General features: G+C 35.8%; 1 protein-coding gene across 8 annotated transcripts in view; it reads right to left on the bottom strand.

The window, feature by feature from the left end:
* Positions 1-13115, bottom strand: part of TRMT11 (tRNA methyltransferase 11 homolog) — a 102332-nt gene that overhangs the window by 70980 nt on the left and 18237 nt on the right. For 6 of the 8 annotated variants that reach the window (XM_044924455.2, XM_044924457.2, XM_044924459.2 and 3 more), the window contains 5 exons: positions 5428-5508; positions 2656-2824; positions 2002-2078; positions 438-510; positions 168-299 (listed from right to left, as the gene is read on the bottom strand). In XM_044924455.2, coding sequence (XP_044780390.2) covers positions 168-299; positions 438-510; positions 2002-2078; positions 2656-2824; positions 5428-5508 — 532 coding nt within the window. The remainder of the gene's footprint in view (positions 1-167; positions 300-437; positions 511-2001; positions 2079-2655; positions 2825-5427; positions 5509-13115) is intronic. The other 2 variants (XM_044924456.2, XM_025294797.3) reach the window with 2 other exon arrangements.

Genomic DNA, 13115 nt, shown 5'->3' with positions numbered 1-13115 from the left:
CCTGTTTTATACAACATGTTGGTAAATAAAGGCTATTGTTCACATGTACACATTAAACACGAAGATACTCCCTCTGAATATGATTTGAGACAGGAAAAAAAGCATGTTAGATACACAAACACCATAATAAAAATGAAATTAAAAGTAAAATTATTATTATTACATACTCTGGTGTGTATACTGGTAACCAATAGACGAGCCTTCCACCTAACACAAGGGTCTCTGCTGAGAAGTTTAACAGGTCAAAAAACATATCACTCAGATGATAACTCAAGGAAACAGGAACGTGGCTTTCTGGACTAGACAAAACAAAATTTCAGAATCAGTGAAAAACTTAAAAACCAGTGAAAAACTAACACTATTAAACTCAGTTAATTAAAAAGAAGCAATAAGCTTCTTCCCAAGGTACTAATATATCATATTTAATATTCACTTACCATTTTTCTATTCCCTTTGGTATGTCCTTCTGTGAACCTGTTCTTCTTGTAGATTCTCTAATACCATATGGAGCTAGAGAGAAAGCACAGGGAATAAGGACAGTCAAAAGTCACCCCATCACCACTGCCAAGCAGATGGACACCACGTGCCTCCAGATGTGACATCCTGAGGACACAGCACCTGTGCAATATTCCAGCTGAGAATGCAAATGAGAGGGACATTCTTGTTAACACTGGGAGGGCAGGCAGGCAGGTGACTGTGTTCTTCAAAATGTCAATGTCATGAAAGACAGAGGAAGGTTGTGGAAATGCTATAAATTAAAGGAGGCCTTAAAGATATGATTACTAAAAGCAATGCCTGACATTAGACTGGATACTGTACTTCAGGGAAAAACATGCTATAAAGGAGTATTACTGGGTCAACTGACAAAACTGGATGAGAAACTACAGATTAAAGTACTGCACGGACTCACTGAAATTGATAACTGTACTCTGGCTATCTAGGGCTTCCCAGGCTCAGTGGTAAAGAATCTGCCTGCCAATGCAGGAGCACAGGTTTGATCTGTGGGTTGAGAAGGTCCTCTAGAGGAGGAAATGGCAATCTGCGCCAGTTATTCTCACTAGGATAATCCCATGGGCAGAGAAGCATGGCAGGCTGCAGCCCATGGCATTGCAAAGGGTTGGACAGGACTGAGTATGCATGCTCTCTGGCTATCTGAGAGCCTATCCCTATTCTTAGGAAATACACACTGGAGTGTAGGAAGGTAAAGGGCCAAGATGGACACAACTTACTCTCAACTGATCAGGAACAAAATTACATATTTTTATAAATACATATAGAGTGAGAGCAAGTAATACAGTAGATTATAAATAAAAAGCCATCCAATTTCCATAAGTATATTCATAGTGACATTGTAAAGTGAAACTTTACAAAGTATCCAACTCTTTGAGACCCTCATGGACTGTAGTCCATGGAGTTCTCCAGGCCAGAATACTGGAGGGGGTAGCTTTTCCCTTGTCCAGGGGATCTTCCCAACCCAGGGATCAAACCCAGGTCTCCTGCATTGTGGGTGGATTCTTAACCAGCTGAGCCATAAGGGAAGCCCAAGAATACTGGACTGAGTAGACTGTCCCTTCTCCAGTGGATCTTCCCAACCCAGAAATCAAACTGGGGTCTCCTGCATTGCAGGCGATTCTTTACCAACTGAACTATCATTGTAATGCCTTAATAATTCTTCTTTTGTTATATATGAAACCACCTAAGTTACCAAAGAACTGAAGAGGTCTGAGATGGAAGGGCTGAGATACAGCTTGCTATTATGTACAGTCAAAGACTACAGAAAAGGCAGATCTATTCTTAGACAGGATGCCTGAAAAGCCCAAGAGCTCAGGAGGCAAGCGAAAACAAGTTCCTGTGCACATTCCTGAAGCTCAGTGGGTTCACAATCCCAGTGGTTCACAGAACTCCAAATTTCTTATAACTCTAGGAAGAAGATGCCAGTTATAATGGGCATAAAAACAACAACAAACACAAAAAGTTATAGACACAGAAAATCTGAGATACTTGAAACTTTCTTTTTCAAAATCTGATCCCATAATTCCAAGTGACATTTTGGCTCTAGTTGGTATGCTAATAAACAACTACAGGTAAACAAAAAACAAATATAAAAACAAATTTATGTCTTGAAAACAAGCTGAAGAGAAAAAAGGGGTGACAAGTTAATATACATAGTTTAGAAAAACAAAACCATGAAGTTAAATTGGTGTCCTGCCCTACATTCATAATTTCTTCCTTCTCACTATGTGAAGAAGGCAGGAGTGGGGGTAATGTTAGTACAAGTTGGTTCTTTTTTGTTGTACTGATATATTTTGTACATTAAATGTAAATGACCTTAGGAACTCAATCCTACTCCTGCTGCTGCTTTTAAGTCGCTTCAGTCATGTCTGACTCTGTGCGACCCCATAGACAGCAGCCCACCAGGCTCCCCCCTCCCTGGGATTCTCCAGGCAACAACACTGAAGTGGGTTGCCATTTCCTTCTCCACTGCTTGAAAGTGAAAAGTGAAAGTGAAGTCGCTCAGTTGTGCCCGACTCTTCGTGACCCCATGGACTACAGCCCTCCAGGCTCCTCTGTCCATGGGATTTTCCAGGCAAGAGTACTGGAGTGGGGTGCCATTGCCTTCTCCAATCCTATTCCTACTTTTGTATAAAAACATACTTACGATCAGTGATGATTGCATCAAAATATGTGCCCTTCCTCCAGCAAGGTTTAGATGCATCCGAGACCAGGACATCAAGGTAATACTTCTCTAAACCATACTGACGAAGATTTGCCCTAATGTTTTCATCCGGTCCTCTCCATTTCTGGTTTTTCCTACTAGCCTTTCCTAAAGGGAAAGAAAAACGAAGACAGAACTAACAAGCAACATTCTTAACTCTTGTCATTTAGCTAAAAGCAATATTTAGCTCATCCAAACCTAACTCAAATAGAACCTGCTTTTGTTTATAAAAGTTTAACTTCATTTATACAAATGAACAATTATTTTTATTTTAACTTATTATAAAAACATATTCTGAACAGTAAATTGTAGTGCTGACTAATTATCCTTTCATGTAAAATGGTCTTAAAACACTCATTCAATAATTAATGCATTCAAAGCACACTAATAAAGATACAGGACTGGTTTGGCAGAAACCAACACAATACTGTAAAGCAACTATCCTTCAATTAAAAATAAATAAATGACAAAAATAGATATAGGACTGAACAGAACATGGTCCTTTTCCTCTAGCAATGAAGAAATACTGATGAATGAGATAAACGGAGCAGAAATGAAGAGAGCTAATTTTGGAAATGCAGAAGCAGTGACCATAGAGAGAGAAAGGAAAAGGGAGACAAGAGATATGAAAAGTTAAAGTGGGGGCTCAAGGGAAGTTCAAAAGTTTTAGTTTAGGAGACATGAGTAGATGATGACATCGTCAATTAAGATCTGAGAAACCAAGAAGAAAAACAAGCCTAGGAAAAAAGATGAAATTCATTTGCGATACATCAATCTCGATATACCTTGAGGTATCTATAGAGGAATCAGAAAGAGATATTCAGCAGGGAGTTAGAGGCCAGAATATATATACACACTGGGGGATATCAGTAAATAAACTTAAGCTAAATGTATAAGAATGAACGATATTTTTTATTAACGTAAGTGGCAATTATATGTTTGTTCTAGAATTTCTCTATTTTTATAAACTCCTCTGTATTATGATCTACTTCACAATAAAAACGAAACCTAAAAATTAAAAGATGAATGACATGACTCTGCAGAGTATGTAATGTGATAGAAGGGGCTAACAAAGATGCCTGGAGAAAAGCAACATGTAAACATAGGGCCTTCAGGAAATTGAGAAAGAGACAAAGAAATCAAAGTACCACCAGATGAAGTCACTGTCTAGGAAACCAAGGGAGGCGTTATGAAGGTCAACACTGCCAAATACTGTAGACCTGTGGCCTGAGTTTTCAGTAAGCATGGAAGCTGGAAAAGAACAGGCAGAAGACAGTTAAGAGATGAAAGAGAGGAAATAGCAAGTAAATACTAATCTTTTTAAGTAGCACTTTGGCAAACAGAAGAGGAAAACAAAGTAGTAGATAGGAGGAGGGCCTCTATAGGGTTGATAGAAAAAGTTTTGCATTTTTAAAATAGAAGAAATTTGGAAGTATTTGAGAGTATAGTAAGAGATGGGAAGCACAGGAAACAGAGGGCAAATCTAACAGCACCTTGGATAAGCTCTGAGGAAATTCTACCTCAATCAGAATTCTACTCAAGCAGACTGAGAGGTTAGCACATAACTTTTACATGTAACTCTAATAAATAAAAATTAAAATGAAGCACACAGGACAATATCCTTAAAGCAAACAGACTGTTTCTACTAAAAGCAAACAGGAATAATTCTTCTTAGCACTCTGTCTATGCTAAAATACTGCAAACAAAGACTATCTTTTTCTAATTAGCCCATTTAGGTGAACTTTATAAAATGTTATTCATTCTCCTTATAGTACTAAATTCCTTAAAGTCAAGGTAGAAAAAAAAGCAGTTCATCAAATACAATATATCAAATTACTTCAAGAAAAGAAAGTCTAATAAATTTTCACCTATATAGTAATTTACACTGGGTGAGAAAAATAAAAAGCATGTTTTACAGGCTGATTCTAGCTACAACGATGAAACAGTAACATAAATACAATTTCAAAATCAAAGAAACTTTACATTTTTAACACTATTCAGCTATAAATAAATATTTTTAGATTGATTCAATTTCATGCAATCACACTTCATTAGCGTAGCTTCTAGATTTTAAAAGTGTTTTCCAAAACTGCCTCAAAACCAAGCTGATGCTTATTTCAAGTTACTCTCAGTCTAATGCAGAATCTTTAGAGACTGCTTTGAAGATGTTTTGGTTAATTATGAAATCAAAAACATATATGGTACTCGAGGACTAGAGTAATTAATCAAGTATACACATAACAAATGACTGCTAAACAAAAGAATGGTGATAATTTTTAAATTATTTTAAATTATAGAAACTATGTTTTACTAGGTGAATACACTAATTACAAAAGGCTTAGTTAGTCCCTCTCCTACTTCTTTCCCAGCCATAAAGTTTTACAACTTTATTGATTGCCTACTTTTTAAAAATCTAAGACCAAAAATAGCTCTGAGAGAAGGGCTTTTTGTTATTCATCTTTGGTTCCCCTGGGAGGTCATTTTGCTCACTGGATAACTTCATGAAAAGCAGATACCCAAAGAAAAGTCTTATTGTTGTAAAAATAACTAAAACTATATCACAATGCTATATTTTAACATTAAAAGCAGCTGTATAACGCCATACATAACTATTTAAGTATTTTAAAGGTACATTTGGTACAAGAGCAAAGACTCATCTGCTCATTTGTTATAGAGGAAAGACTGTAACACTGTCTAGAACCACTACTCACCCAAGCCATGAACAGTATTGTAATCTATATCTGTCCCATATACGTATGCACCAAAATGAGCAGAAGCTATCAGAAGGCCACCTGAAAAAAATCACACAATTGTGATTTGTTAACCATAAAGTCCCAGACTCTTATTTCTTCCTCTATTTAATCTGATCCAGATTCTTACAGACTACCTGTAGGCAGACAGGTACCTGGAATGACCTGGATTGTACCCTGGAATGACCTTGGTTCTGGCCATATTTAACAGGCTTCAGGATGAAAAAACAAACTCCTAACCTGTGCTCATCACCCTGGTTAGAAAGCAAGGAATTAATATATGTCCTAGCATTACTACTTAAAAATTCCCAGCACTACTTTGGGAAAATTATCCATTTTTTTGGTGAAAATAAGGTGTTTAGACATTTTCCTTTTATTTTTGAGAAGTCTATATAAAAGCATCTTGCTCCCTTCTTACAAATAAACATATAAGGCTGCTACACAAAGAGCTGGCAATAAGTTCTGACAATTGAACTTAATTCTCACTAAAGTCAGAGTTTCAGATAACTTAAAGAGGGCATAATTAATATATAAGAGATTAATTCTTACAAAAATTAAAATATGAGGACAAGTAACAGTTACTCCTATAATCAGTGAGGTAATTATTTCATTTTAAACTGTAAATATCTATGGTAGGGCAATTATGTCCAAATAAAGCTGTTATTAAAAAAAACTGTAAATACAAATTTCTGAATAACTATTATCAGACATAAACAAAAATAGTTAATACAACAAATCTTTTTACCTAGTGTTATAAACAAAGAAAACACAAATGTCCTAATACAATCTGAGGGGACTAAGTAACTTGGTAGGTATGACCAGTTTAATATGAAAAAGAATCCTAATAGAAATTAAAAATTAATGAAACCCTTAATGAAAAATGAAATATTTTAAAACTGTTTAAGAACAAAAATTCACAAAGTTAATAGCTGTTCTTTTCAGTGAACTTCACTTTATAAATTACCCAAACTAAAAATGTTCTTAGTGACTGGGTAAATCCTAATAGCTTTACTGCAGAAAGATCTGCCAGTCAATATGAAATCAGAAATATACAGAAACATATACTTAGACAATGCACAAACTTGGATATGGGGAAATAACTAGGGCTCTTTCCATTCTATATTTTTGAAATGTAACCTCTAAAATTAAGATGGGTAGTGCCTCCAGAGGGTCAAGATCCATAAATCTTGTTTTGAGATTTATAGATAGATATAGATCTATATATCTATATAGATATAGATCTATAAATCTATAAATCGTGTTCCTTCCATAGTCATTTAAAACATAGTTTGGTAACATGTACTTAAAAATACTTTGCTCAATGAAAAACAACTGACTACTTCCTAGTGGAGCCACGAGTAAGAGAGATGGAAGACTAATAGCATAGCAGAAATCAAAAAGTAGGTTCCCCCATACAAACTACAAAAAACATTTGTTTGAGGAGGTAAAGTAAGACCTCCTAATTCTTAGCCTATAAATGGAACAGTCAAAATTTAGGAAAGATACTGTATGTAATGACTTGAAATAATCATAAAAAAAAAAAAATCACTTCATCCAAATTATGAGGCATTACTGCAATTCTGCCAATTAAGGCAGATACTCACCTAGAAGAACTAGTTGTCAAGGGGAACAGAAAAGCTTTCCTGTGCTTCCTTAAACAGAACCTTATCCATTTGGTTAGAGTGAGCTTTGAGAAGACCCAATTTAGAGTACACTGCTGAAAGGAGATGAATAATCTGTTAGACTACATCTGTTAGTTAACTTTGTACTCTTTAAAGGTTTTCAAGTTTTAAATAAAATCACTATAAGTTAGCTTCTCTGGTCACTGGGTTATCATTGTTAATCATCTCATTTTATTTCTAAATTGAAGCATTTTTGCATTTATTTATATTTCTCAGATGGAGTTTTCTTGGAAGCTTTTTGGTGGAAGAAGGGATAATAAAAAAGGAGGGGTGAAGTGTTGAGGGGGCAGATAATGCAATTCACCCGATTTCTCATTATGCTATCAAGTATAAAAGTACCACAGTGTGATCCACACTAGTAAACCAGTGTTTTAATTTATTACTTAAACAGTAACCAGTTTAAGGTTCGGGCAATATCTTGGTAGGCAAACAGACACAATAACTGAACTTTATAATGGAGAAACTAATTTATGATTTCCATCTGTAGAGATTTAAGCAGAAAGCTATACAAAATATGAAAGTCAGAACTGGGCTTTAGTTTTGCTGAAAGAAAAAGAGGAAAAATTGTGATACTACTTTACCTATGTTACCCTAAAAGAAGAAAACAAAATACAAAGAACTCTAATAAACCGGCAGCTTATGCAGGATACTGCCAGAAAACAGAAAGTCTACCAAACTATGAGACTCAGGAAAATGGGACTATAGAGTGGTGAATAAAATGGAAGCAGAAATTATTAGAAAGACCTACAGAGATCCATTATCTCTCTCCTAACTTCCTCTCCTCCTCGTCATAGTCTCTTTTCAGAGATAGGACAGTGGGTATCTCAACACCTTGCTCTATCATTCTGCAAAGATAAAATTTCACTCTTTTCCTTACACCTATGGGCCACTTGAAGGTAGAAGCAGCCAAGGAATACACAACCAGTCTCCTGGGTATATTCTCCACTAAAGGAGTTGATTCATTTGAGAAAGGAGAAAGGGAAAAGGAATCTGAGCTATGGCTGCAGAGCTATGTCACTGCACCTGCAGACACTGGCAGACACTCATGCCAATTATTTTCATTATAAACAAAGAAACAGAAATTCATAATTTTAACCCTCAATTACTTTTCCCACTGCCATAATTTGCAAATAATTGCAAATTATGAATATCTTGGAAATCAGCCAAAGAAGGAACTAGAAAATGAATTCACGGCCAAATTGTTCATCATAACAATTCAATATTGGCTGTATCTAACATCTTTCACCAAAAAGGATCTCAGTGCTTAACAAAATAATTTAAAAATGATAAACAGTACAGTTCACTGTCTACCATGCATCACACAATTTCCTAATGAATTCATATACATATATTACCTCATTTACCCTCACAATATATTACTTATTACAATTTTACAAATGATGAAATTGAGGCCCAAACAAGTTAAGAATTTTGCTCAAAGTCACATAGTAACTGGTAAGAGCAAGGATTTAAAACTCACTCTCTTTGCTGTTACAGTGGTCTATAATCAGACAACCTCCTCTAGGATCAGCAGCAACTGAAGTAAATATTTATTAGGCTACTACTGAGATACACAAAAGTAAAAATTCATTATTAAACAGATTAAGTAAGACTACACACTCAGTTAAGAGTTGTGTACCATTCACAAGTCTTTTATCACATCACAGGTATGCCTATGACATTATAGGTATTCAACTGATGCATCCTCATCACTCCTTTAGTGATGTTCATATTAGAATAGCAGTACTTTCTAATTACTGAAAGCTGATCCAGGATATGTATCTTCTGCCTTAGAAAAATGGAGATGCAAAACTTAAAAAAAAAAAAAAAAAAAAAAAACTTACTACAATGAGAATCAATGTATTTGCTAAAACAGAAATGAAAAGTGTGCTTCTGCAGCTTATAATGTCATTCTAGACAAGACAGCAGACTGTCCAAAAGAAAAAGGTATTTAGGTAGCAAAAGATTACATCTCTCCTTTCAACTTCCCAGAAGTTCTCTAACCTACTCTATAACCTTGAGAATATCACAAGTCATAAGTAGTCTGTGGGTAAAGCATTTAGGAAACTAATAAATATCAATTTTATACTTTTAAAACAGAAAAGGGATTGCAGACACTTACATTTATAAACAAACAAACAAAAACTAAAAAGGAAAAAGGACAAAAATAACCAATAGTGTGTGAAAAACTATGACCATGGAGGAAAGCACAGGGCTGCTTATTTCTCCAATCCTTCAGAAGGTACTACCCATCAAAGAGAGAAAAGGCCCAGGCAAGAGGACAAACTGCTTAAAAACTGTTGCCTGTTCACAATTACTGGCCATTATCAGTTTTAAAGGTGGAGCCAGTGGTGAAAAATCCACCTGCCAATGCAGGAGATGTGAGTTTGACCCCTGGGTGGGGAAGATTCCCTGGAGAAGGAAATTGCAACCCACTCCAGTATTCTTGCCTGGAAAATTCCATGGACAGACGAGCCTGGTGGGCTACAGTCCATGAGGTTGCGAAGAGTAGGACCAACTGAGCACCAGTTTTAAAACAAAAGCACTAACAGCTAAAGTCTTAAAGCTATGCTTAAACAACAAGCACAAATTATGAAATGTATTTTAGCAACGTCTTTGCAAAGATCTTCCTCCTGCAATTTTTCATTAACTGTCCTGCATAGTGCAATTAATTCTCCATTAATTGTCCTTATGTTGTTATCATTCAGTCGCCAAATCGTATTTGACTCTTTGAGACCCCATAGACTGCAACACACCAGGCTTCCCTGTTCCCTGTCCCTCACCATTTCCCGGAGTTTGCCCAAGTCCATGTCCATTGAATCGGTGATGCCATCCAACCATCTTATCCTCTGTAACTGTCCTATACAAACACTTAAATGACCAAGATATGCCCCTCACTCTAAAGAGCTGCCCTAAAGCACATTAGGGGCAGATCTCTCACATCTTCCCACACTAACGGTAGTCAACATCTTGACTGCTATGGAAGTTAGCATTTCATAACATGCCCAGCCTCATCCATGTCAAGGGAAGAAAATTTTACCCATACTAGTAACTATTTTTAATCTTTATGATCTTGCCTGTGTGTGTGTGTGTGTGTGTGTGTGCATATTAAACACATACATGTATGTATCTCATAAAAAATCACTCCCCAGAAAAAGGTTTTAGAAATCCAAGAACAAGATAATTAATAGAGGGTTAGCATTTGGAAAAAGACAAATTAGATTTATTCCTCACAGCACACAAAAAATAAACTCCAAATGCATCAGAGATCTAAAAGGAAAAAATCAAAACTACTGAAGAAACCATAGATGAATTCCTCTATAACTTGGATGTAGGGAAAGCTATTGCCTGGTTAAAAAAAAAAAAGTTACACACAAAATCAAAAGAAAAATGGCAAACTGAGAGAAAATATTTTATATATTTATATACATTAAAACAGGAAAAAAAGAGGGGGACTAAAATACAAAGTATTTTTAAAAATAAGGGGGGAAACCAAAATATCTACAGAAAAATAGGGAAATGACTTTAAGAAAATTCCAAAAAAGTTACACTGCTAGTCCTTAAAATAGAAAGTTATTAGACTTCACTCATAATAAGAAAAATAAAAATTAAGATTACACTGAGATAACATTTTCACCCAATGGACTGGCAAATTTCAACAGCCTGATAATACACTCTGCTGGTGAGGCTGTGGGGTAACAGGGACTCCTATATATTGCTGGCAAGAAAGCAAAATGGCATAATGGAGAGTAACTTCGCCACATTTAACAAAATTACATAAACTCTTCAACCTAATTTCCTAATTCTAGGAATTTACCCTAGACCTGTATTTCCAACACTATAAAAGTATATATATAAAGATTATTCATTGCAAGCACTATTTATAACTGTGAATATGGGAAACTACCTATACCCAAGCTTAGGAGACTATCTGAATAAATTACAGTACATAAGAATGTGCCTGCAATGCAGGAGACTGGGTTTGACCCCTAGGTTGGGAAGATCCCCTGGAGAAGGGAACAGCTACCCAGTATTCTGGCCTGGAGAATTCTATGGACTATATAGTCCACGGGGTCACAAAGAGTCAGGTACAACTGACTCTTTCATTTCATTTCAAACCCATGACGTATGCTGTAAAATAGATGAAAACAATCTCTATGAACTAAAGGAAGTGATTTCTAGGAAATATTGTTAAGTGAAAAAAGGTTAGAGTGGAATTTGTAGTATATGTGAGAACTCACAAGTTCTAAACTATGCATATATGTTTAGTTATGTATACATACAGTATGTATGCATGAATATGTATATTTGCATATGCATTTATATAGATTATATATACATACATACACACACACACACACACACACACACACACATGCATTTCCAAGTTGTCTGCTGAAAGGGTGTAGAAGCAAAAATACCTAGCACCTAGATCTTGGTTTCTAATATTAATACCATTCCCCACTAAAAGAAATAAGAATTTCTAAGAGACATGACTGATTCCAGGGTCTGAATGAGCCAGAAAGAGGAGGGAGGTGTTAAAAAAAAAAAAGACTACAGGAACATATCACAAGACAGATCCAGTATGAAAGGGCTTGCACAAGACAAATCTGGGACAATTTGAGCAACAAAATAATTAAGAAAAAAATTAATTAATAAATGAATACAAAGGAAAAGAAACAGCTTTTGCTTATAATAAGAAAGGTGTCCACTGGAGGGAGTGCTGAAGACAGAAAATCATCCCTTTGTAGCCAAAGTCAAGATGGGTGTAGGCAAGAACCGACAATCAGTGCTAAACCTGACAACCACAGGGTGGGGGTGATTCAGGTGTGTGGAACAGAATGTTTTCAAGACCTTGGTGTGCCACCATACAGACTGCCTATTAACTGCATGGAAAAAAAATAGCAATCACACAGTGGGGGGAAGAAAAAATCAAACGCCATCTTAATCAGTTGATCAAAATTTACATTACCAATGGGGAGAGATGGGTACTATGTGGATGCCCTAAGAAGGACACAAAATCATTGATGCAGTGGTCCAGCCAGGAAAGTAAGACCCCTTAATCTAACCACAAGGAAACATCAAATTAGCCAAAATAAGGAATATTCTGGATAAAAAATAAAGAGAGGAGGGATAATATTCCAAGTTTCCTAAAAGAAAAAGACAGACTTTGGATATATTCCATATCAAGGGATCAAAGAAATGCTGACAACAAAATACAACACCTGATGCTAGAATGAAAAAGAAAAAAGATGGTATAAAAGACATTCGTGAGTCAACCAACAACAATGGAATACCAACACTAAAGTATGGAATACCAACACTAAAGTACTATCTGAATAGTACGTTTACTAACAGTGAAAACTATACTGTGGTGATGTAAGAGAATATACTTATCATCAAGAAATATATATTAAAGTGTTTGAGAGGTAAAGGGATATAATGGATGCAACTTACTTTCAAATGGTACAGAAAGAAAAATACTGTGTATATAAAACATAATGAGAAAGTGATAAAGCAAATAATGCCAAATTTTAACAACAGTCCACTCTGGGTCAGGGATATGTAGGATTTCTTTCTCTTATTTTTATAATTGTAACATTTCCATAAGTTTTATTTCCTGTCAAGTTCAAAAAGTTGGGGAGGCACTTAGGATGATTACGATACGAAAAAAAGGAATGGGTAATATGTCAGGGGTAGGCTATACAGAGACAATGGAGGAATGGAGCAGAGAGACGCACCAAGATTGATTTAACAACTCAGGAAATTATTCCACCATTTAGAAATCTCTTGACCTTGATTCTATTTGCTCCTAATGTGCTGTATTCCTCACGTTAGTTTATGGTACAGTAGCTGGCTGTGGCACCCCACTCCAGCACTCTTGCCTGGAAAATCCCATGGATGGAGGAGCCTGGTAGGCTGCAGTCCATGGGGTCACTAAGAGTCGGACACGACTGAACGACTTTA

The sequence above is a fragment of the Bubalus bubalis genome, chromosome 10 (genome assembly GCF_019923935.1).
Source record: "Bubalus bubalis isolate 160015118507 breed Murrah chromosome 10, NDDB_SH_1, whole genome shotgun sequence".
NCBI classification, from domain to species: domain Eukaryota; kingdom Metazoa; phylum Chordata; class Mammalia; order Artiodactyla; family Bovidae; genus Bubalus; species Bubalus bubalis.
Note: the sequence above shows the minus strand (reverse complement) of the source record. Positions and strands in the feature narration are given on the sequence as shown.